Source organism: Bufo gargarizans, chromosome 3 (genome assembly GCF_014858855.1).
Source record: "Bufo gargarizans isolate SCDJY-AF-19 chromosome 3, ASM1485885v1, whole genome shotgun sequence".
NCBI classification, from domain to species: domain Eukaryota; kingdom Metazoa; phylum Chordata; class Amphibia; order Anura; family Bufonidae; genus Bufo; species Bufo gargarizans.
In genome coordinates, this window is record NC_058082.1 from 398283152 (window position 1) to 398309629 (window position 26478).

General features: G+C 45.1%; 1 protein-coding gene across 1 annotated transcript; it reads right to left on the reverse strand.

Annotated features, from left to right (window-relative positions):
* Nucleotides 1-1894: 1894 nt before the first annotated feature.
* TAF8 (TATA-box binding protein associated factor 8) lies at nt 1895-25373 on the reverse strand. The gene is made up of 8 exons (XM_044288292.1): nt 25316-25373; nt 16435-16588; nt 12541-12639; nt 12393-12455; nt 11280-11404; nt 8015-8162; nt 4026-4168; nt 1895-2644 (listed from the first exon to the last, which is right to left on the reverse strand). Exons 1-8 carry the CDS (start codon nt 25361-25363, stop codon nt 2513-2515), a joined length of 912 nt encoding a protein of 303 aa, XP_044144227.1. The 5' UTR covers nt 25364-25373; the 3' UTR covers nt 1895-2512.
* Between the last annotated feature and the right edge of the window lie 1105 nt (nt 25374-26478).

Consider the following 26478-nt stretch of genomic DNA (forward strand, 5'->3'; position numbering starts at 1 on the left):
TTGTGACCACCTAAGGTCCTTAAAGATCCTTCACTTCTGTGCACTGCTGAGCTGTATCATAGCTGGGAGGATTTGTGAGAAGCTGCTAAAGTTTTGCTGCGTCCATACTCTCACACTGTCGGTCTCCAGCCGATAATGGAGATGAAGAGATAAAGGCGACCCTTCACTGGATATCTATTTAGCAGCTTTCTGCAGCATCTTGCAGATGTCTATGAAGAAAAGAATACAAACCTTCCAGAGCAGGTTATGCTTCATTATTCTTGTTTTTTATGGTTTAGGGGCCCCTTAATAGTTTTGTAAGCACTTGATAACCTTAGTGTGTCATCTGATGTGCTTCTGCATATCTCTGAGACTGGGGGTAGAAGTCAGTTGTTGGGAGGTGTGAGAACAAGCGGAGGGGTTCTCTCTTTCTGGATTTGCTTCAATACGGGAACTTGGAATATCTGTAACTTTACCTGCAACTTCATGTGTGAACTCCCAAAAAAATGCTCACAAGTGTCAACTCCTATTGCTCAGGTAACAGTAGTTACCTCATTAAATGCACCTATCAAGTAAATATATCCTGTCCTTGCTCTGTAGTGTCCCACCATGCTTCTTCTGCTAGATTTTATTTAGGCATTTTTTCACACTCCATGATCATGAAATTATACAAATACACACACACACACACACAGCTCTGCAGTATGCACATTATAAAGACACAGAGCAGTATGCATATGATACACACAGCTCTGCAGCACAGATATTATACATACACACAAAAATGTTATATACACACACACACAAACAAAGCTCTGCTGCGTGATAACTGGTAGATTATGAACAGAGGTGAGAGCTGTATTTACATTCAACAATCAACTCTGCTGTAATGGGACAATCAATTGTTATTGTGATTGCTCATCCCCATACAAATTCATATTTTCTGGGTTGCAGATTCATGTTTACACAGGACTATCTGCTACCCAGAAATGATAGTGTGTGCCATATCAATGACTCCTGAGTGATTGGAGGTGCATTTACGTAGGCAATTATAATTGATCCATGTTAGAAAGCATTTATGCTGTTTGTCTTACCCATGTAATGTATTGTTTATCTGAATTATTTTCTATTCATTTTTTCTATTGTTTGCATTATTTAGTGTAGTAATGTGTACAGTATAGTGCTGAAAGGCGTCTATATTCGACCCAGATACCTCAGCTGGGTGAGATAACTAAAATCCAGAAAGCTGCAGTGGTTTCAGTAAGGTGTAGTTTGCTGAGACAGTTTTGTCTAGATTATGTTCTGGGCTGGATGTTATTTGGACTGGTGGGTAGGTTTGGTAGTGGGATCTGCCAGTCCACACCCTTCCAGTACACATATTGCCTTTAGCTGAGGAGATCACAGGTGAGGTCAACTGGGCTGTAATCAATGAGGGATAAACCAACCCTCAGTGTATGTCTGAGGGAGAGGAAATTACCCTAGAGAGGGGGAAGCCTGCAGAGGCTATGTGTGGTCTCAGCCAGGAGGGCTGAGGGGCCACGAGGCTGTGTGAAACCGGATCTCTCCCCCGTGTGGGACTATGCCTGGAAAAGCCTAGGTAGCTGGCTGGCTTTCTGGCTATTGAAGCCTGATTCCCTGTGTGTGACCTGCGATCAACAGATGAGCTAGATCAGAACTTTGTGTTAGTTAGAGCCTAGATGGGCAGGAGTTTGCTTTGATGTTTATGTTTGTGCTGGTGCTGAAGAGCCAAAATAAAGCACCATTTGGACTTGAACCTCGTTGTCTGAGGAGGAGTCTGACAGTGCCGAACCCTGAGAGAGAGAGAGCGATCCCTTAGATCCATTAATTATTAAATGTGTTTTTATGTGTGCACATATTTTATCTCTTACAATCCTAAAAGTAACCTACAGCTTTACACAGGTACACAATTTCCATTTTTTTTATTATGAAATTTAGTACAATGCCCAAAACGTGGCACACATATCTATTTATATAAAAAAAGATAGAATGATAGAGAAAACAAAAACAAAGAAAAGATCACTGCTCACCGGAAAGCTTCTTTTGACAGTGTTAGGCCTTATGCGCATGGCCTCGTTCATATTTCAATCTGCAAACAGTGGATCAGCAAAAAACTGATACCTTATGGGTGCATTCCGCATTTTTCTCACTCCCAGCAACAGAAAATTAGCAGAACAGACACAAAGATCTGCAAAATAACATGGATGTGTGCATGGCACCATAGAAATAAGTAGGTCAGTGTGCTCTCCACAAAGAATGCAGATAGATGAAAGATAAGGTCGCGTGCATGAGGTCTTAGGTGATCTGTCCTACAATTTCCTTCTTGATGGAGATTATTTAATTCCTCAGAACAATATAGCATAGCCACCAATAGAAGATCCAAATAATTGAGAAAGCCCAACTGCAAAAATGCAAATGGTAGAGGTAGTAAGTGCGCACTGCACACTCTTCATCATTTTCCAATCAAGCAGTCTAACTGTCCTCAGAAAACGTTCCCTTCTGATTTATGATGCCGTTACTTTTTACGTCTTAATTTAGGTTTTTTGACAGGTCGCAGATAAGGATTATCTATCAGGGTCTCCTCGCCACCCTTCATTGAATTCTGCTGCAGAACTGACGAATTTTCTTTTTCAGCACCTGACTCATCCTACAAGGTAGAACAAAAGTAGAAATTATTAGTAGCGTGAACAAACAACAGAAAAACTGTTTCCATTCTTTTACCAGCCCTTATGTAAAAGAGGTATCCACACCAGATATAGACAGTGTGTGTGGATCCAGAGTGGTTACCTCAGATTGCAATGGCACAGTGAATTCTGCAGCTTTTAAACTGATTAAGTGGCCAAACATTTTGCCAAAAAACAGTTATTGCACCTACCAAACCGCACAGCCATTAAAATTCAGAAAGCTGTACGGTTCAGAGTGGGGCCATGTGCGGCAACACTAATACAGACACAATGTGGCCAAAAGCCACGGTTGTCAATTTAGAAATGTATAGGAGGAAAGGAACAACTCAGTCTGAAGAAAGAAAAATGCTCCAAACTGTTACATTATAGAGAATTATTTACTAAAACAAACACACCAGGAGAGATGACAGGTTCCTTTTACGACAGGTGAACCACCAAGGTTTAAGCCCTATAAATTAGTGTTTAAAGTCATGACATATTAAATATGTACTATGCTTGGCAATAGGTGGGTTAAACGCATATAAGAAATTATATGGTATAACTTTGAAATCCTAATGTTAGCTGTCTAAAATACAATAAAAGTTAAAACCTCAAAAAAGTTTAAAAAAAAACAGAAATGTAAAGCTGTGCAAAAGATAAAAAAATAAAATAAAAGATATGTCAGTCAGAAAAAAAAACAGACATAAAGGGGCACATTTATTAGGACCAGCGTTTTAGACGCCAGTCTTAATAAAGCCCTGCACTAGCGGCGGATCCACCGAAGTTGTGTAGGGGCGCGGGCCTCTACACAACTTCGGCAGATCCACTGCCGCTTCTAAGGGCTGTTTCACATGAGCGGATGCCGTGCGTGCCATCCGCAGCGTGAATGACAGCCAAGCCCTGCAATGGACAGCAGAGAAACGGAGCATTAACATGATTGATAATACTCCGTGCCTCTCTGTGATCTTTTTACTACAAAATCATGGTGACAACTTTATCTCACTGTGATTTTGTAGTAAAAAGATCAAAGTTAATGTTCCATGTCTCTGCTGTCCACAGCACGGCTGGGCTGTCATTCACGCTGAGGATGACACACATGGCATCCACTCGTGTCAAACAGCCCTAAATGTAAGACAGCTTCCTAGCTGTCTTACATTTAGACCATTTTCTACACCTAAACCAGGCGTAGAAAATAGTAAATGAGACTGGTCTACTGGACCGTCCACTTCCCCGCCGCGGCCACTTTTTTAGACCTGGCGTGAACGGGGAGAAGTTGCAGATTGCAATCTGCTCCAGAAATACACCTAATTTAGGCATATTTCTGTTTAGTAAATAACCCCCAAAGTCCCTCAATACTGTACATACTGCCTGAAGGTGCATGGAGAGATTCTCATTATCAGTCTGATCGTCTTGCTCAGAAGAGTCCGTTTCCTCAACCTGCTGTAGTTCTAGCTCCGATGGGAGAAGAGCATTCAAATACGGAATGGACATAGGACGAGCAGCAATCACTGGGGTATAGCAGAACATAAGAGAGTCAAGGAACAGGTCTTACAGAAAATATTTAGAGGTAGTCTAAGAGTCTTAGAGTGTTTAATACTGATAACCTATCCTTCACAAGTTGTGACGTCACACGAAGACGATCCTGGACTCATCCCTGCAGGCTCCTCCACGTTTGCGCTAGCCACCAGCCGGAGCAGTGCGTGAGGTGTGTAAGAGCCAGAAGCGTTCTACTAGATCTGTACAGTGCTGCTTGGAATACCGGGACTACACTGCACTAGTGCGCGATCGTCCATCAAATACAGGTAGAGACATTGCCGTAAGTGTCCTGTATATATGTATGATCTTTTTATTCTCTCTGTGCCAGCGCCGTTATTCTACCAGAAGGTTTAGCAATCAGTTACTTACTATTGGTGAGATCAGGCTGGACACTCACCCCTAATATCAGGAAGCGGCAATTCTGGTGAATACATCAACCTCAGAGAGCACCCTACGGCAGCGCAAGTGTCTTTACAAATTGAGATTCATCATTTCCCTTTCTCCAGAAAAGTGGCTTTAAAAAGTCACAAGCAGTGTTTTTGTGACTTCTTAAATGCGACTTTTTGAGAGAGAAAAAAAAGTTGCAAGTGCCTTTTTTTACACCATCCTCTCCACTTTTCAAAAAGGAGAGTGGCAAAGGTGGGAAGGGGCATGGAGAACAGCAGAGACAAATTTATCTTTACGTTTTCTGGTGCAAATTAAGCAAGAAATCTACGGCAGCTCTGAGTTGTTGTAGATTTCTGTTTAGGCAATCAAATTGACTGTTGATGAGGCCTCGTCATAAATGTGGTGCATTCTCTGTCAGTGCAGGGGATATCAAGACTGGCGCACAAAGCGACTGTCTTGATAAATCTCCCACATTATTCCCAGAGAACCACTTTAATTATTTTAATCTTTCTCATATCTACAACCCTCAATGCCTATTATCAGTTTAGTTGCTCTGCTTTGTGCTTTTTATAGCTCCAGGGCATCCTTTCTATGAACTGCTGCCAAGAACTGAACTGCATATTCCAAATTAGGCTGTAAGAAAGCTTTGTAAAGTGGTCATATTACATCCCTGTCTCGCGATAATACAGTGAGCAAAAATATAAATGCAACACTTTTGGTTTTGCTCCCATTCTGCATGAGCTGAACTCAAAGATCTGAAACATTTTCTACATACACAAAAGACCCATTACTCTCAAATATTGTTCACAAATCTGTCTAAATCTGTGTTACTGAGCACTTCTCCTTTGCCGAAGATAATCCATCCCACCTCACAGGTGTGGCATATTAAGGTGCTGATTAGACAGCATGAATATTGCACAGGTGTGCCTTAAAATGCCCACATTAAAAACCCACTCTGAAATCACACAGCACAATGCCACAGATGTTGCAATGTTTGGGGGAGCATGCAATATGCATGCTGACTGTAGGAATGTCTACCAGAGCTATTGCACCGTGCAATGAATGTTAATTTATCTACCATAAGCTGTTTCCAAAGGCGTTTAAGAGAATTTGGCAGTACATTCAACCGGCCTCACAACCGCAGACTACGTGTGTAACCACACCAGCCCAGGACCTCCACATCCAGCATGTTCACATCCATGATTGTCTGAGACCAGCCACCTGGACAGCTGCAGCAACAATCAGTTTGCATAACCAAAGAATTTCTGCACAAACTGTCAGAAACTGTCTCAGGGAAGCTCCTCTGCATGCTCGTCATCCTTATCGGGGTTTGGACCTGACTGCAGTTCATCGTCGTAACCAACTTGAGTGGGCAAATGCTCACATCCGATGGCGTCTGGCACGTTGGAGAGGCGTTCTGTTCACGGATGAGTCCCATTTTTCACTGTTCAGAGCAGATGGTAGACAGCCTGTGTGGCATTGTGTGGGTGAGCGGTTTGCTGACGTCAATGTTGTGGATCGAGTGGCCCATGGTGGCGGTGGGGTTATCGTATGGGCAGGCGTATGTCATGGACAACGAACACAGGTGCATTTTATTAATGGTATTTTGAATGCACAGAGATAACGTGACGAGATCCTAAGGCCCATTGTTGTGCTATTTATCCACAACCATCACCTCATATTGCAGCATGATAATGTGCAAGGATCTGTACACAATTCCTGGAAGCTGAAAACATCCCAGTTCTTGCATGGCCAGCATACTCACCTGACATGTCACCCATTGAGCATGTTTGGGATGCTCTGGATCGGCGTATATGACAGCCTGTTCCAGCTCCTACAAATATTCTGCAACTTCGCACAGCTATTGAAGAGGAGTGGACCAACATTCCACAGGCCACAATCAAAAACCTGATCAACTCCATGCGACTGAAAAGTGTTGCACTGCGTGAGGACAAATTGTGGCCACACCAGATACTGACTAGGTTTTCTGCCCCCCCAGTAAGGCAAACCTGTGCACATTTCAGAGTGGCCTTTTATTGTGGGCAGCCTAAAGCACACCTGTGCAATATTCATGCTGTCCTATCAGCACCTTAATATACCACACCTGTGAGGTGGGATGGATTATCTCTGCAAAGGAGAAGTGCTCACTAACACAGATTTAGACAGTTTTGTGAACAATATTTGAGAGTAATGGGTCTTTTGTGTATGAAAAAAATATTTCAGATCTTTGAGTTCAGCTCATACAAAATGGGAGCAAAACCAAAAGTGTTGAGTTTATAGCTTTGCTCAGTGTACATGACAATATTTTGCTGGCCTTAAGGCTGTATTAGACAGCCAAATTCTGTTGGCAACTGTCGGAAAGGAAGTGTTCCTTCCCAGCCCCGGCAATCGCCTGCTCTATAGTGGTGGAGACAGCTGCAATTACATGCAGCAATCTCCTCCTCAGTATAGGGAGGATTGATCGTTATACCATTGCTCTTCCCTATACTGAATCGTTATTTGCTGGCAGCAGATCGTGATTAGACACCACAATCTGCCCCCTGCAAACGATAATTTTTAAAGCTGTCAAAAGATTTGAATTTGGGCTGCGCTTACTCGTTCATCGGGTAATCAGCGGCAGTATTACAATGCCAGATGATTGCTAGGGTTACTACAAACGTTAGTTAGCGATCATCTGGCAGAAAGCCAGGCTTTAGAAGCAGCTGATTGATATTGCAAACTGTTTAGTCTATGATCTACAAGTACACCCAAATCCTTCTATACAAGTGACTCTCCCGGTGTTACCTGCCAGGACATGTAAATTATAAGTACCTGGATAACTTTACAATCATCTACATGGAACCTCATTATTGGTGCCTAAAATATATTATTTATCTAGTGGATCAGTGATTAACATTATCAGCTGCAATAACCCTTTAAAGGTTTTTGTTTTTTTTCTGTACTAATGAGTTTTGTACTTATGAGCCATAGCCTGCATTACCTATTGAAAATTCATACTTGCCCGCTTCACTCCGAACCTGCATGCTGGTTACAGCTGGTCCTTTTTCTGGTCCCCAGCTTGTTTTCTTCTGACTGGATACGGACTTGCTTAGGCTTATGACTGGATTCAGCTGTAACATGCCATTTGGGGGCACATCATCAGTGAAGTCAATCACTGGCTGAGGCGGGCACATGTGACCATGTCCATAACTGGCCATAGAAAACAAGCTGAGGCCCAGAAGATGGACAAGTGGGAACACAAGCGCTTTACTGAAGAGGTGAGAAGCTTGTAAGTATGAATGGGACATGGAAGCTATGGGCACAAAATGCATTACTGGAACACCCCTTTACACAGTACACAGTTAATATAACAATAATAAGAAGAAGATGAAGTTATGAACCCTGTGACAGTAATATGGACTGAACAGAGAGTTAATATTAAGTTATCTTACAAGGAAAAGTGCTTGTGTCATCTTTAAATAGACTCTGCGTCTCGCCTGTCTTAGCCATAAATCGAGTAAGTGCTCTTTCCACGTCTCTACGCTGAGATGCTGCTTTTTCTCTCAAGACTTGGTAATCTGCAACTGGCTCACGACAGGTCTTTGTAAAGAAAAAGAAGAAGTTAGGTTAAAGAAAATCTTAAAGAAGACTTTTATCCCAAAGTAAAAAGCACATAAAATGTGACCAATATAAATGATATTATTACTACTGTGATAGGCCCCTCTTGGCAATCCCTTTAAAACTTAGTTTAAAAGAGATTGTCCAGCCTTTAAAGTCTAACTGTCATATTATTATTTTTTTTTGAGTATTGGATTGTGGTGATTAATATCTCCTTGGTGGCCCTATTTCAACTTTTCACTGTGTACTCAATTACCCCTTAATTCCACAATTTTGTTCCCTGTTCTGCCTATTTTTACCTGTGCTTAAAATAAGGTTGCTAGGCAGGGTCCGTCTATGTGTTGAAGGACGGAGGACGCAGAAGCACGCAGCGTGCAAGGTCACATTCCTGACAGCCAGGGACTGTAAGTAAATGATTAAAGCCAGGTCCTTCCCAGCAGCTGATAACAGTGCCTGGGCTGTGTGCACTTCTCCCTGTCCCTTCACTTGGCAGACGCTCCCTCACTCAGCAGACTGGGACAATGCAGAGTTGAAGCAGTGCAGACCAGGGAAGGGAGATCTGCCATCTGCTCAGTGTATAAATGAAAGCAACATGTGGTAAGAGGACCCCTTTGTGCTGCAGGAGATTAAGCCTTTAGGGGGAGGGCTCTGGTTACTGACACTTTTGGGGGACTATTGTTACTGGCTAGTGAGGGCAGGCGGGATTAGCCTTAGGGTGAGGGCAGTGGCGGCCATCTTAACTGAATAGGGAAATTGCAGTTTTATGCAGACTGGTTGCTAAGGGCTGAATCTTATTAAATATGGGGTAAGTCAGTCTAATAGTAACTGATTCTGGAATATCATGTTATTAGTAACTACATATATGAAAATTGAAATTAGGGTCTAAGTGTGAGCAGTTATCCTTTAAGTAATGACCTATTCTCAGGAAAGGCCATTAGTAGCTGTTTAGCAGGGGTCAGTGCTCCAGACAAAAAAAAAAAATGACCAGGAGCCATTGGTTCCTAAACTAAAAAAATTTAGGAGCCAAATAAAAAATTTTAGTTGCCGCATTTAAAATGCATATAATAAAAAAAAAAGGACTTTGAGAAAATGAGACGAAGGTCACAGTAGTGAGCCAGCACTACATATAGGAGAAAACAGCACCACATACCTCTCACATCCAAGGACATCTTCTGTGGAACAAGGTGACTAAAAATGGCGAATTGCGTGGTTTAGAGTTCTGTTACGGCCTTCACCGAGTGAAAATATTTTTTAATATTTTAAAAGCTCACACTTTTTGGGACGTGGCGATATGTAATATGTTTATTCTTTACTGTTTGTAAATTTTATATGTACAACTGGGAAGGGGGCCATTTAAACTTTTAATTTTTTTTTTTTTCTTACTTTTTATTTAATAACCATTTCTTCCCTTAGGGACTAGAACCTGGATCTTTTCATCCCTTGTGCTATTCACTCTGATAGAGCTCTATCAGGGTGAATAGGATCTCACACATCTCCCTGCTGCCCTGGGCTTTGTGCACACAGCAGCATGGAGCTGAACAAGGCAGCCAGGGCTTCAGTAGCATCCTGGCTGCCATGGTAACGATCTGAGCCCCAGCAGTGTAATCTGCCACTGCCACCAATGGAGGGGATGGGACCCTGTGGCCACCATATAACAATGGGGGGGGGCTTGTGGCCAGTGATAATGGGGGGGCGAGGCTTTGGGGGGGGGGGGGGCCACTGCACCACCAATGAATGTAATTAAAAAGGAACTTTCGTGGGTCCAAAGAATATGAACTTAGTAGCAGGCTGCATAGAGCGGCACCCAGGGATCTAAGTGCACTTACTATTATTCCTGGGCACCACGCCGTTCACCCGCTGTGGCCTCCGGTATTTTCAACATTCAGAGCAAGGAAGAGGAGACGCCAGTGTCTCTCCGTCTTCCTGACAGCAGCACTGTCCAATCACACCTCAGAGCCAGGGAGAAAAAAAAAAACTCCCTCGCTCTGAGCTCTGATTGGACAGCGTCTCCATGATGGCAGCACTGTCCAATCAGAGCTCAGAGCGAGGGAGTTTTTTTTTCTCCCTGGCTCTGAGCTCTGCTCTGTGATTGGACAGTGCTGCTGTCAGGAAGACTGGAGAGACACTGGCGTCTCCTCCTCCTTGCTTTGAATGTTGAAAATACCGGGGGCCACAGCGGGTGAACGGAGCGGCACCCAGGAATAATAGTTGATAGTAAGTGCACTTAGATCCCTGGGCGCCACTCTATGCAGCCTGCTACTAAGTTCATATTCTTTGGACCCATTTAAGGTCCTCTTTAATTCCTTTATACAATTGTCGGCAGCGGTATCACAGACCCGGCCTCAATAACAGGGAATGCGATCTGTGGCAATTAACCCCTCAGATCTGGCACCTGAGGGGTTAATTGCCACGTATCGCATGCCCTGTTATTGAGGTGCTGGGTCTGTGATACCGCCGCCTATACTTATGTTTTACATTCATTGGTGGCGCAGTGGCAACAGCTCCTCCCCTCCTCCTCCCTGCTATCTCCCCATTGGTGGTAGCGGCGGCCGCGTCACAGTGGAGAGGGAGGGACTCCTTCCTTCTCCACTGTGCAACTGAAGAGAACTTAGGCTGCGCAGGAGCGCGGCGGTACAGTCGCAAATGGCGACAAGACTAAAAAGTCTTGTCGCCATCTGCAAATTTTAAGGTGCATTGGCGACCGTTTTGGTCGCCATCTGGAGCCCTGGGGGTCCGACACCACTCTCCCTCACAGATCAGCTGTTTGGTTGTAGCTCAGTCACCGGAAGTCAGTGCTGCAACTACACCGCACTAGTCACTGCAGCACTGCTCCAATTCACTTAAATGTGAGCAGAGCTGCGGACGTTGTCCCCTACAATGTTGTCGGTCAAGTGTAGTTCCAGTGCCAACTTCCATCGAGGACAGGCCATGACTTAAAATAGGCTGGACAACCCCTTTAATAAGTTTAGCCTGACCGTTTCTTGCTATTTTTCTCCCTTCCCAAATAACGTACGTGTCCTGTGTAGGTATAGAACAGAACTTGTAACACATGTATATATGTACAAAATGGAAACAATGTTATTTTCCTACTCTTCTTACCGGAGTTTTAATGTAAGTGTGGGGATCTGGAAATTCTGGAAGATGACTTGGAATATGTGCAGGATGCGGCTTGTTCTGCCCCGCTATCAAAGCTTTTGGGACAACAGGATTATTTGTCACAGGGGCTAAAAGAAAAAAATAAAGTTTATAGAGTCAAATTTACAATTACATGGCTCAAAGAAACATCTAAAAATCATAACTATTTGCATTTAAACATTGTTCACGGGCTGGCCTCTTTAGTACAATACTTCTTACTGCTTTAAAGGGGTCGCCCAGCCTCTACTAAGTGACAGCCCACCCTCAGGAAAGAACATCATTATCTGATGAGTGGGGCTCTGACACCTCACACCTCCGCTGATCAGATGTTCAGGTGTAGCTCTGTCAGTGGAAATCTGCGCTAAAACTACACGGCACCATAAACTGTGTAATGGAGGGAGCTCATTACTACAGTGCTGCTCCCAATGGGAGGAGCACGGTAGTGAAAAGCTCTGTCCACAGTTGATGGAGCTGTGTAAACCTGGTGCCCGGGTGACTGAGCTACACTCAAACAGCTGATCAACAAGGGTACAAAATGTGGGACCGCCACCGATCAGGAGCTAGTGAGGATAGTTCATCACTTAGTAAAGGCTGGAAACCCCTTTAAATCAGAAGGACCACTCAGTTTTAAGAAGTAATTGAAGGCAGGTTCCATTTCCATATGTCTAATCCTTTGCTCCCTGCCATTTACATAAATATGGTATGTATGCTTTACCAATCTAAACATACATGGTGGAGCGAGAGGATTTTTCAGACTGTAAACCTTTTTTTTTTCTTGTTATTTTCCAGCTCCAAATCATAAGTGCATCTTATAGTTTGAAATCTACGGTAGATGTTAGCTGACCAACAAACCATGTATATGTATGTAAAAACAAAAACAAACAAAAATGAATATACGTAATCAAAAGGATAAAGGGATGATGGGCGCAGCAATTGATACCAAAACTAATGTGATGGCTGGGTGATATAATCCTTTAAGGTACTGTATAAGTCAACGTTTGGCACTGAACTAGTATCTTCTTCAGGCAGACACTGAAACATTCAAATTCCATTTAACAATTCCCATAGAAGACTTACGTGCAGTTATCACCATCCTCTGAGAGCGCTTGGCATATGCGGGCAGAGTGTCCACATTAAATCCTGCAATCAATTCATAAAATTATTAAAACTTCAATTTGTGGTAAAAATCAAACCAATAACTAGACAATGTACAAGAAGTACTCACCCATTTCAATTAGGGCAACTACAATGTCTGGTAAAGTGGGTTGTGTACGTGCGGTGTGTTCACAGTAGGATTTTGCGCTGCGACCAACTTCAGTGAGATCTGTGGTTAAAACACATCAATATAGACCATCATGATGCTTTACCGGTATATATTGTCATCCCTGCGCATAATGTTTGTGTAATAGAAACAATATTGCATGTCAACATTACAACATTCTGTTGAAAACAATGCTATGGGTATTAACTCTCCATATTCCAATTTCTCAGTGTCCACAAAATCAGGAGAATCACTTTAACCCTTTCCCTGTCAAGAACTAGCTCGTATATCCTCGGAGGGTGGTACTTTAATAACTCATATATCCTTGTTACTGATGGCTGTGCCGAAGGATGCTTTAACAGATCTTGTTTTAAAGCTGCCAATCTTAAAGGATAACTGTCACACTTAGACCCTAATTTCAATTTTCATATATGTAGTTACTAATAACATGATATTCCAGAATCAGTTACTATTAGACTGACTTACCCCATATTTAATAAGATTCAGCCCTTAGCAACCAGTCTACATAAAACTGCAATTTCACCATTCACTGCCCTCACCCTGAGGCTAATCCCCCCTGCCCTCACTAGCCAGTAACAATTGCCCCCCAAAAGTGTCAGTAACCAGAGCCCTCCCCCTAAAGGGTTAATCTCCTGGCTGTCAGGAATGTGACCTTGCACGCTGCGTGCTTCTGAGTCCTCCGTCCTTCAACACATAGACGGACCCTGCCTAGCAACCTTATTTTAAGCACAGGTAAAAATAGGCAGAACAGGGAACAAAATTGTGGAATTAAGGGGTAATTGAGTAAACAGTGAAAAGTTGAAATAGGGCCACCAATCCAATACTCCAATAAAAAAAATAAAAAAATATATGACAGTTATACTTTAAGTTTTAAAAGGGTTCTCCAGGATTTTAATACTGATGACCTATCCTCTGGGAGGGGGGGGGGGGGGGGGCGGATGGCCCTGGGGGGGGGGGAAGCGGATGGCCCTGGGGGGGGGGGAAAGCGGATGGCCCTGGGGGGGGGGGAAAGCGGATGGCGCTGGGGGGGGGGGGAGCGGATGGCCCTGGGGGGGGAGCGGATGGCCCTGGGGGGGGGGGAAGCGGATGGCCCTGGGGGGGAAGCGGATGGCCCTGGGGGGGGAGGAAGCGGATGGCCCTGGGGGGGGAGGAAGCGGATGGCCCTGGGGGGGGGAGGAAGCGGATGGCCCTAGGGGGGGGGGGGGAGCGGATGGCCCTAGGGGGGGGGGAGCGGATAGCCCTAGGGGGGGGGAGCGGATAGCCCTAGGGGGGGGGAGCGGATGGCCCTGGGGGGGGGGAGCGGATGGCCCTGGGGGGGGGGGAAAGCGGATGGCCCTGGGGGGGGGGGGGAAAGCGGATGGCCCTGGGGGGGGAAAGCGGATGGCCCTGGGGGGGAAGCTGAATAACCCTACAGGCTAACATTGTTCTTCAAACGTGTGACGGCCATAAAAAAAAAAAAAGGTTGTCACACGTCTGTTTTTCACTTTAATGTTAGAGTAGCCTCAGGCTCTAATATTCTGAAGATTCCATATTATACACATCTGAAAGTAACTTTAGTTAATTAATGCATTCTTTGAAAGGGACCTTAGTTAACACATTCTATTAAGTTAAGGGGAAAAACGTTTTGCAAAAACAATATTGCACTCCTTTCCTTCTGAGCCCTGCAGTGTACCCATGAAGAGATTTACAATCACATGAGATGTTTCTGTAAACTGAGCTTTGTTTTGCTGTTAACCCTTGCTGTGTTGGATTTAAATGGAAAACCTGCACAAAAAATTTAATTTAGCTTTAATTTTTAACGGGTTAACAAAGCTTGAAAACTGAATTTTGAATAATTTGGGGTAGTTTCTAAAATAGGGTCATTTATTGGTTGTTTTCAATTATGTAAGACCCTTAAAGTGACTTCAGAAGTCAATTGGTCCTTTAAAAAGACAGTTTTTAATATTTTCTTGAAAAATGTAAAAAATTGCTTCCAAACTTCTAAGCCTTTCAACGTCCCAAAAAATTAAATAATATTTACAAAATGATGTCAACATAAAGTAGACATATGGTGAATATTAAATTACTATCTTCTGGAGGTACAAATATCCGTCTTAAAAAGCAGAGAAATTAAAATTTTGAAAATTGCGAATTTTTCATTTTTATATTTTTTTTTGCACATAAAAGGTAAAACATATCAAAGCAAATTCATCAGTAACATGAAGTATGATGTAGCATGAGACAATAATATTAGAATCACTTGGATAAGTAAAAGCGTTATTACTAGTGACATGTCAGATTTGAAAAATGGGGCTTTGGCATTTTGTTCAAACTGCCTTTTGTTGGAAGAAGGTAACAGCTATGTATACCTTCAGAGGCAATTTTTTTTATCATTGCATGTTATTCATTTTTGGCTAAAAATCATATTTTCAATTGGCCTTTATAAAAAAAAATATTGAGCTGTTCTGTCACAAAGGGTTAACAGTTTTTCTAGCTGTGTGACTGGTAGCTTTCATTTTCACTTTGTGCTGGTCATCTAATAAACCTCATCTCTAAACTACTGAGAAGTCATAAAAGACAAGTTCTTATCAGTAAAGTAAGAGCCAAGCTATAATGAGTATTTTTAAGGTCAGAGAGCAGAGATAAGGAGTCCGTCAGCTACCTGCCTGTTCTATTAGGGGCCAGCTGTTCCATACCGCAAAATAGGTCATCCATATTTTTTGCAGATCCGTTTTTTGCGGACCGCAAAATACATACAATCGTGTGCATGAGCCCTTAAATTTATTTCCTGAAGACTTTGGTGAATTACTACTGTATTCACATGTGCATATTTAAAAACATTTTAAAATAGGAATCCGAAGTGGGCTTTGGTACTGGCTAAGAGGAAATGAATGTACGCAGCATACTCCATTATAGTCTATAAGATGTAAAGAAATATGTCTGATAGACTTGTACAGAAAGTGCCACATTCACACAAGGACACAAAATGTTAATGTGATCGTAAAGGCCTGAAGAGCTCTGACCTCCATCATGCAAACATCAATGTGATTGTAGGGGCCCAAAGAGCTCCGATTATCATAATCCAAATATTAATATTAACGTGGTGGCCTGAAGAACTCTGACTTCCATCATTCAAACATCAATGTTATTGTGGGGGCCTGAAGAGCTCTGAATTCCATCATTCAAACATTAATGTTGACGTGAGGGCCCAAGGAGCTACGATTTCCATCATTTAAACATTAATGTTAGGACTCATGCACACAACCGTATGTATTTTGCGGTCTGCAAAAAACGAATCCACAAAAAATACGGATGACATCCGTGTGCATTCCATATTTTGGGGAACGGAACAGCTGGCCCCATAATGCGGACAATAATAGGACATGTTCTATTTTTTTGCTGAACGGAAATACGGACATACGGAAACAGAATGCACACAAAACACCTTCTGTTTTTTTTGCAGACCCATTGAAATGAATGGTTCCACATATGGTCTGCAAAAAAAACCAAAAAAAAACAAACGGAACTGGACACGGAATGAAAACACGTTTGTGTGCATAAGCCCTTAATGTGGGGGCCTGAAGATCTCTGACTTCTCTCAGACAATGCCGTTTCTGCCATTGTTGTAGTTTATCTTCTTTTAATACATCCAGATATTACTTTATAGTCCCTAGTGAACTCTGAAAATCACACACAGAGGTTTTCTGAAGAGTTTGTGTATTTGTAGCAGCTTTTGCCATTTCTGACACAATACAGAATGCTCCACATGGCCACTAAATATAAGCCACTATGCTCTAAATAAAAAAAAGGCCAATTTAACAAAGCCCTTTTAGCAAACCATAAGACAGACAGACTTACAGCTCTGCAACATCTCCGTCAGCGTTTCTACTGCTGCCTTCTCTGCACTGTCGAATCCAGCTTCTGTGAGCAAAGAGCTGACAACCACCTGGAGTGTCCTTCGACGAGCCAATATGTAGTTATCCGAAGGGTTGGAGGTGCCACGGCAAGATCGCTTAGGATTAAAAGGAGAAAAAAGTAACAATACAAAATAACTAAACTACTCAGCTGCTAATTGAAGTGACATTTTTTTATTACCTTTATTAAAGGGGTTGGCCAGTTTCCTATCCTCAAGAGACGTCGTCAGTGCAGGGAACTGGCCAACCCCATCAACAATGGTATTTTTGTACCATTAGATTGAAGAGGCTCTGTCACCAGGATCAACCCTATACAACCAGGCATATAGCTGATCAAGCTGATTAAAACTATACCTTTATTTTCACGGAAAGTGCCGGCGTTCAGGGGAAATTCTGACTTTTATTCCTATGCAGATTAGATATTTGGCTTATCCGGTATGAGCACAGCTCCAGCACTGCCCCTGGTGCTCAATATTAACGCCTTTCCTTCAAAACACTAACCCCCTCCACTTAGATTGCCGGCACTAGACTTCACGTCTCGCGCTGGGATCTTGCACCTGCGCTAGAACGGAGCGTGAGCACGTCTTCAGCTTCTTCCGTGTTGCATCTGTTATCTTTTTGCAGATCCATTGTAACAATGCCTGTCCTTGTCCGCAAAATAGAAAATATTAGGACATGTTCTATTTTGTTGCGGAATGGACATACGGACACGGAACCCACACTGAGTCATTGCTGTTTTTTTTCAAGCCCCATTGAAGTGCCCTGGAGTGGATGGAGTGCTAGTCACAGTTGCTGCCACTCCATTCACCTCTATGGTACAGCTAGAAATAGCCAATAGTGTTGATCGAGCACCAAAGTGCTCGGGTGCTCGAGTAGAACACCTCGGGATGCTCGGGTGCTCTATCGAGCACCCGAGCACAATGGAAGTCAATGGGAGAACCCGAGCATTAAACCAGGTACCCCCTGCTCTGAACAGGGGAGGGTGTCTGGTTCATAGCAAAAGGTCAGAAATTGATGGAAACACCACAGAAATGGGAACAGCATGGGGAGGATGTCTGGATGCATCTTGGACTCCCAGATCACTGCTGTGAACGATATTGTCCGAGTAGTATGTCAATTTTACAGACTGAGAATAATACTCACCAAACCGAAGATAAATTCGATTTTAGAGGAAAATGTATTAGGAAACATTCTTTCCTGCATATTTACTTGTATAACAAGTGCAAGTGCTGCCAAAAATTACAAGGAAGAGGCACTCCGATACAACCTGTATATCACATAAAGGAGGGCCTCATTCACATTGTCTATAATGAACAATTACGACCCTACCTGGAAAGGGTTTCATAAATCGTCAAAAATGAAAGCCTAATTCATCCAATAACCTCACTTGTCCCAGATAATAAAACTTAGCTTTTAATAAAGTGTTTAAGAAATACTTATAAATAACTGTGAGCTGAAGAAGATTAAAACTATCTGGAGCCATGTCTGTTGCGAGCTTGATGTGCATTAGTTGCTGTGACCAATGGGGGTGCACTCCCCAGGTCACCAACTTGCTAACTATATAGCACTCAGTGCTTAAACATCCTGTGTATTTTATAAAAGTATGATCAGCCACTGTTCGTTTGTTGAACTGTACTGATGCTAATCTGCACTTTTCACTTTGAACAGACAGGTTTCAGAAGCTAAAAACACTAAACTCTGTCCCCCAACATGTTTCGCCAGCTAATCTGGCTTCATCAGGGGTTCCGGACAGCATTGGTGGTACAATTGTTCACGTAGTGGGACTCCTACACTCATAAAGCCCATGCACTAAGGCCGAATGCACACGGCCCTGTTTCACGGCCATGAGCGGTCCGTAGAACCACAGGGAACCACTGGTGACCCTCTAAAACATTATGGGTAAGGGCCCGCTGCTGAGCTGACCCTCTAAAACATTAGGAGCGAGGGCAGCTTAATAAGCATGTTGATATGATGATGATGGAGGAGGACGAGAAAAGGAAGATTGAACCATATACCCTTTTTTTAATGGTGGAAGGGGTGCATGGGAATACAGTGTATTCAGTACACCATAAAAGCCACATTTAGAGTGCCTTTAGGTTCAGCCGCGTTCCTCTGGTGGAGTAGAGAAGTCAGGGGCAATTCAGGCCTTGTTCATTTTTATAAGGGTCAACCGGTCAGTATTTTCAGTTGACAGGCGGATTCGCTTATCAGTTATTATGCCCCCAGCAAGAGGTCGCAATAACGCCTGTACAAGCATCATATATGCGTCTTCAGGCGATTTTACTCCTTAAAAAAAAGACTTTCCCTGCCTTTCATCAGTGCTGTGAGCGGCACAGGCAGCGTAGCGATGCTGCCTATGCCTGAAATGACCAATAACAAAGCTCCTTACAGCAAGACGCTTTGTTATTGGTCGGTTTGAGCGGGCAGCCAGACCGTTCTGCACACCGCTCTAAAGTCCTGCAGCTGCGCGAGATTCTCACCGGGTGGCACCTGGCGGGGTAAGCGGTCTTGGGCTGGCAGTGGGTCACTTCCTCAATGTGCTTACGGCGTCCTCTCCAGTGAAGAATGTGCGCCCAAACTCCATAGCAACTAGATGCCAACAAACTCTCCCAGGGCACTATATGCCTGAGCATGCTTGCCCTGGTCGGATGAATAAAATGATCGGGTCCGTGCTAGGCCAGTCGGGCGCAGCGCATGTTGACATGGAGACTGGGGGGGCTGATGGTGATGCATTGGGGTGGGCTATGAGTTTGGGCGCACGTTCTTCACTGGAGAGGACGCTGTGAGCACATGGAGAAAGTGACCCGCAGCCTGACCGCCCAGAACATGGAGTGAATGTGACCAGTGGAAGACTTATGATTGGTGAGCACATTATATGAATTTCTCATAATTAGATGGCACAATATGTGATTGGTGCAATGTTATATGTGTCCTGCTGGGATCTAAGAGGGTGACTCCAGGAAAACCAAGGAGGGCTGGCAAATAGGCAATAGATTGTCACAGATATAGGGGCCGCCATTTTGCCTCCATCAGGTCTCAGTTACACGACTGTATCCATTTTGAGGTCTGCAAATCGCAGATCCACAAAATATGGACATCCGTGTGCTATGCACATCTCCATGCTGTAAAAGATAGAGCATCTCTTGTTCTGGCGGACCCACTTAAATCAATGGGTCCACAAGAAAATGCGGATTGCACACGGACCGCATCCGTGATTTGCGTACCGCAAAATAGATACAGTCGTGTGCTTCAGACCTTATACTGAAAGCCACAATGCTCATAGATGTAAAGTACAGAGACGTCAAGTACACTATACTGTGCAATAGTCCAATATACCGTGTATAAGACTGTCCTATAACTGACTCCTGTGCATTCGTCCCAGATGTCCCTGTTCAATTCTTATTGCATTGTGTTTTGCACAGTCTACTGCTCCGATCTCTACGTGACAGATTTGGTGCTTCAAGAAAGGTTAGGGATTCAGTCTTCTGAGAGATAAATTTAAAAAGGTCAAAATTTGCTATTTCTGCATGGAAGACATTATAGAGGAGACTGGTAATGGTTTCCTTGCCGAAATAGCAACATCCTAACATTATTTAAGCCTGTGTAATATATATATATATATATATATATATAAAAATTACCGCAAATCACGTACTCCTCCTCGGTTAAAGGGATTCTGTCACCTCCCGCCTTTCTTGCACTGTCTAACCGCCGCCCCCAGCCTGCCACAGCCTCTCCTCCCTCACGCCGAACGAACTCTCGCACAGGCGCAGTACCCACTGAGGGCTGCGCCTGTGCGATCAGCAGGAGACTGAGGGCAGGAGCTTCATCCTCGTCCCTGGGCATGCGCCGAGCCCAGTGACGTCCGATGCTCGCTCTTCCCTGCTGACTGAGGGAAGAGCGAGCATCGGACGTCACTGGGCTCGGCGCATGCCCAGTGACGAGGATGAAGCTCCTGCCCTCAGTCTCCTGCTGATCGCACAGGCGCAGCCCTCAGTGGGTACTGCGCCTGTGCGAGAGTTCGTTCGGCGTGAGGGAGGGGGAGGAGAGGCTGTGGCAGGCTGGGGGCGGCGGTTAGACAGTGCAAGGAAGGCGGGATGGGCACTGTAAGATGGGCGGTACTGGGCTCTCTAAGAAGAACAAAACGCCCCTCTGGGCACCTTCAGGACTCATTTACATATCAATAAAAGTCATTTTTTGGAGTAACTGCTGGACGGATTACAAGATTAAGGAGCACAGCCTAATCCAGGTAAGCTGTGCTTCATGGCTGCTTTAAAATCGTTTTTTGGCTGAGGGGAGGTGACAGAATCCCTTTAAAAATACTCCTCAAAAATGGTCAGAGGAGTATTTTTACTCTTCCAGAAAAAATGTAACGCGACCTCTGCCCCTAGCAGCACTAAATACACGCTCTGACCAAACAATGGCGGCGGGGGGGGGGGGGGAAGCAGCACCTTCAAAGCGCAGAGCGCCAATTCGTGCCACATGTCCAGCTCGGACACCCAATAGTGTAAGGCACACAGAGATCACCGAGGACGCTGACATGGTCTGCTACATACTCCTTCACCATCTTCCAAAATGTTTCCCTCCTTGTGACACTAGGCCGCACATCAGGATGAGGGTGCTGGCGGGGTGTCATAAAACTGTCCTAGGCCTTGCAAAGTGTTGCCCTGCCTCTGTTGGAACTGCTGTGTGTTCCCCTAGTCTCCCTTCCTCGGTTGGCCAAGGAACTACGTAAATTTTTGGAGCAATTTTTCCATAAGGACCTTCTGGTATTGCACCATTTTGAGAGCCACAGCTTGGTTTGCTCCCTTATCCCCTCCCACAGCTCTGGGGCAGTGTGCTGTCACCTAAGAAGATTAGTTTAAGCTGGCCTGTTGCCGCTTCACCCCTGCAGTGCTACACTGCTTCCAGCTACTGACTGATGGCTGACTGGTGCTGCAAGATGACCATTCAGAGGTGAAAGTGAAGGAGGCGGAGGAGGAGAGGGGGGGGGGTGTTGCAGCCACTAACGTAGGTGGCGGCGGAAACCCTGATGGAAGTAGGGCCCGCAATCCTTGGCGTTGGTAGCCCCTGTGCCATCCCAAGGTACGACTCGCTCCCGGCCTCCACAACGTTCACTCAGTGTGCAGTCAAGGAAATGTAGCGTCCCTGACCAAAAGCACTTGTCCATGTGTCAGTCGTTAAGTGGACCTTCTCAATAACTGCGTTGGTCAGGGTGCGGGTGATGTTACTGGACACATGCTGGTGTAAGGCTGGGAACTGCACACTGGAAAAATATTGGCGGCTGGGGACAGAGTTCCACGGGACTGCAGCCATCAGGCTGCAGAAAGCCTCAGTGTCCACAAGCCTAAATGGCAACATTTCCAAGGCCAGCAATTTGGAAAGGTGTGCATTTAGTGCTATGGTCTGTGGATGGGTGGGTGGCTGGTATTTGTGCTTTCGTTCAAAGGCCTGGGGTATAGACATCTGTACGCTGAGCTGGGACACAGAAGTGGATGTGCTAGCTAATGGTGCTTGCGAAGGTCCAGGTGCCTGGCGGGAGGCATCCGGGCCTGAGTCTTGGACAGGGGATTGGCCAGCACGTAAAACAGGGGAAGAGGAGACAGTGGTGTGACCCGCAAACACTGGTTGTGGACCCAGGCTTTCGGCCTACCTATTAGGGTGCTTTGATGCCATGTGGCGGATCATGCTGGTGGTGGTGAGGTTGCTAGTGTTCACACCCCTGCTCATTTTTGTATGGCACAGGTTTCAATTGAAAATTATTTTATCGTCCACACTTTCCTCAAAAAAGCACCAGACTGAGCAACACCTACCCCTTGGCAAGGGAGATTGCCGCAAGGGGGTGCTCAGTGGAACAACTGCAGGCCTGTTCAGGTGTGGCCCGCCTTCTTCCTTTTGTCCACCCCACTGCCTCTTCCAGCCTGTTGCGGGGCTGTGGATCCCTCCCCCTCTGTAGTGCTGTCCTCGCTCTGCTTGCCAACTTCCCAGCTTAGGTCAGTGACTTCATCGTCCAGCACCTCCTCTTCAACTTCCTCACTCTGCTCATCCTCCTGGACTTGTTGACCAAACAACCTCAGTTATTAACAACTGTAGTCTCATCCTCATCATGAACCTCTTGAGACACTAATTGCGGTTGACTTATTGGCAACTGTGTCTCATCATCATCATCCACCTTGTGAAACACTAATTGCCGTTCCCCAACGTCATCTTCTTCTGACTGTGGATGCTCCAGAGTTTGGGAATCAGGGCACAAGATCTCCTCATGTCCCTCTTCAGAGGATTTGGCGAGAGGGCCAAATCAAGGAATGGCGATGAAAAGAGCTCCTCAGATTATCTGTGTGTCAGATCACTTGTTTGCCAAGACTCTCCATGGTGGCAGGAAGGAGGATCAGGGTGAGGATTCTGTTGACCAGACTCTTGGCTACTGAGAGTGGACTTTGTGGAAGACAGGGTGGTGCTTAACCGACTGGAAGCATTATCTGCTGCAATCCAACCGACCACCTGGTCGCACTTGGGTCTGACTTCGAGAGTCGTGTCCTGCACCGCCCTGCAAACTGGGACATGAAGCTAGGTGTTGTGGATGAGTGTGTTTCTTGTGCTGTGGCAGCAGGCACAGTTTCACCACGACCAGGGCCATGGCCTCTTCATGCACAATCAGCAGCACAGCCACTTCCCAGTCCCTTACTGCTCGCCTTGCGCATATTAAATGGCAAATATGTCTGGAAGTATGTCACACGTACAGTAGCGAAGGTTCTGTAATTGTATGTGCAAATAAAGTACACAGAATGTCACTGATATTTTTAGGATGCGCAAACGTTATACAGGAGGAATAGTGGAAGTAATGTCGTTGTCACAAGCGGCTAATAAAAATGACAGTGAATTAACGTAGCTGATATTTAGGATGGGCAAACGTTATACAGGAGATGTAGCAAGCAATGTCGCTGTCTGCAGCGGCCTAACTATTGCATGCTATCTAGCGCAGATTGTGCTAAAAATATATATTGCTGCCAGATACAACTATAGTGCTTAAAAGGACTTTTGTGTCTGTAATAAGATTAAGCAATTTAGTGCAGGTTGCGCTAATAATCATATTGCTGCCACATACAACAATAGTCCTTAAAAGGACTTTTAGTTTCTATACTTGTTATAGACCCAATATATTCCTAATTCACTCCCTACACTATTTCTCCCTGACTAAGGCCTCTTTCACACTTGCGTTGTCCGGATACTGCGTGTACTCCACTTGCCGGAATTACACGCCGGATCCGGAAAAACGCAAGTGTACTGAAAGCATTTGAAAATGTGTTCAGTGTTACTATGGCAACCAGTACGCTATTAAAGTCCTGGTTGCCATAGTAGGACCGGGGAGCGGTATACTTACAGTCCGTAAGGCTCCTGGGGCGCTCCAGAATGACGTCAGAGCGCCCCATGCGCATGGATGACGTGCCATGCGATCACGTGATCCATGCACTTGGGGCGCCTTGACGTCACTCTGGAGCGCCCCGGGAGCCGCACGGACGGTAAGTATGCTGCTCCCCCGCTATCCACTACACTTTACCATGGCTGCCAGGACTTTAGCATCCCGGCAGCCATGGTAACCATTCAGAAAAAGCTAAACGTTGGATCCGGCAATGCGCCGAAACGACGTTTAGCTTAAGGCCGGATCCGGATCAATGCCTTTCAATGGGCATTAATTTCGGATCCGGCCTTGCGGCAAGTCTTCAGGATTTTTTGCCGGAGCAAAAAGCGCAGAATGCTGCCGTATTTTCTCCGGCCAAAAAACGCTCCGGTCCTGAACTGAAGACATCCTGATGCATCCTGAACGGATTTCTCTCCATTCAGAATGCATTAGGATAAAACCGATCAGGATTCTTCCGGCATAGAGCCCCGACGACGGAACTCTATGCCGGAAGAAAAGAACGCAAGTGTGAAAGAGCCCTAAGACTGAGCCGATCACGTGTCATTGGGTGCTATATAGCACTCTATGATGCGTTCCAGCCAGCCAATCACTGTAATGCCATTAAACAACAGCATTACAGTGAATGGCAGCACTTACCTGCATGTCAAACAGCCAACAGACGTACGGGGAGGAGACTCGAGCATTAATAGCCACTCGTCCCACAGAGCTGAATGAAGCTGCTCTGGACTGCTGGGGGTCCTGGCAGTCAGAACCCCACCAATCAGATACTTCTCGTTTGGAAGTGTCTGTTATTCTCGCCACGAGCATCCGTATATATTACGTGTACGTTTTCTCCTGTAAGACCAGGGCCACTTTACTCATCACTTCACACATTTGACAAGAGAGGAATCAAAAAAAATAATGCAATTTTGTTGCCCAGTCAACAAGATTCTAAAATATGCTGCAATTTATAATAAAAAAAAAAAATGGCAAAAACAATTTGATGAGCTTTATTCTGCTGTACAGGCGCAGCCAGATGTATGTGTTCATGTGCTCAGTCTACACTATGCAGGTTTGGTGATCATCTTCAGGAGCATGTGAATGGGGTTACATAGTAGCGGACTTGATGAGGAGTCCTGCATGTGTAACTATCCCCGAGCCCCTCAGTATCTGCGCCCTTACCGCTCGCACATTATCCATATACCGGACTCCACATAACCCGAACCTATTACCCCCCACATCCCGGCCTATCACGATTACGCTCTTAGTTTACCACGTGACTAGATTCCGCCTATCGCTGACTCCCTTGTACTATGCGAATAGTTGGAAATCCCGACATATGTCGGCCTCACTAATATGACCACAACGTGTCGGTAGTAACTGCTGCGCCCGGCAGAATTTCGTTACCCCGAAGATGTAAGGTTACCGTGTTAGAGCTTCCAGAACTGGCCACAGCCACAGAGCCTTCTGCCATCTTGGATATGACGTCACTGCGTAAAGGCTGATGGGAAATGTAGTCTTGTCTCGCTGCCGTCAGTCATTGGTGGAGAACTGTCCAGTACTGATAACTGCGAGGAAAGCATATGTGGTGACATGCTATGAGAAGGACAGGACTCTGGTACTGAGCCAAGAATAAACTTGTGTGTGCAGAAAGAGAATTGTCCCCTGCATTACTGTCACAGCCATGCTCTCTGCTCCTCATGCGTTATCCGTGTGCTGTCAGCTGATGCGTACACACTTCTGTGTTCTTCTGTATCCGTAGGGCCGTTCTGGTCCATACTGCAGATGAGAAGCGCCATTTCTATTGATGGAAGTGAGAAAAATGCAGAGAGCACATGAAAGGTGTTCATATTTCACGGATCCATGGTTGGCGGACTACATGAAGGCTCATGACGATGTTCTGTCGCCAGGGGCCTAGCTATAGGCCAGTGATGGCGAACCTTTTACAGACCGAGTGCCCAAACTGCAACATAAACCCACGTATTTATCGCAAATTGCCAACACAGCAATTTACCTTGAATACTACAGTCCAATATATATACTTTATCATTTATCTACAATATCCTGCCTACATTCAGTGCGCTGCCTGTGCTGTTCATATTGCACCCTGCGCTGCTGAATGGCAGCAAAAGTCTAAGGCATATTGTACACAGTAGACTTTTTCCAGGGTGTGGGTGCCCACAGAGAGGGCTCTGAGTGCCGCCTCTGGCACCCGTGCCATAGGTTCGCCGTCACTGCTATAGGCTCATTGGCCCTGGTGCAAGAATTAAAGTTTGAGGCCCCCCCCCCCCCTCAATACCATTTCCTAACACCACCAGACTCCTGCACGCCCACCTTGCCCATGCCCATATTGATGATGATATAGCTGCCGCTTGTGCTGGAATCAGTCTATGGCCGTGAACGGTCCGTGGTATCCTGGCCTCGATTCCTGCTGACAGCAGGAGCGCACTGACGTTGTGCACTTCATGCCGCCGCTGTACTACAGTAAGTACACTCGTATAGATCATACGAGTGTATTACTGTAGTACAGCGGCGGCATGAAGCGCACGGCGTCATAGCAACCAATGACGCCGTGCGCTCTTGCTGTCA

Bases quoted from the DNA above. Each gene is read 5' to 3' on its own strand.
- TAF8 (XM_044288292.1), bottom strand. From the start codon at position 25,363: ATGGCAGAAGGCTCTGTGGCTGTGGCCAGTTCTGGAAGCTCTAACACG. The intron at 16,589-25,315 runs GTAACCTTACAT...TTTAATCCTAAG, and splicing joins GTTCTGGAAGCTCTAACACG to CGATCTTGCCGTGGCACCTC. The intron at 2,645-4,025 runs GTATGTACAGTA...TCTACCTTGTAG, and splicing joins TCTCCATGCACCTTCAGGCA to GATGAGTCAGGTGCTGAAAA.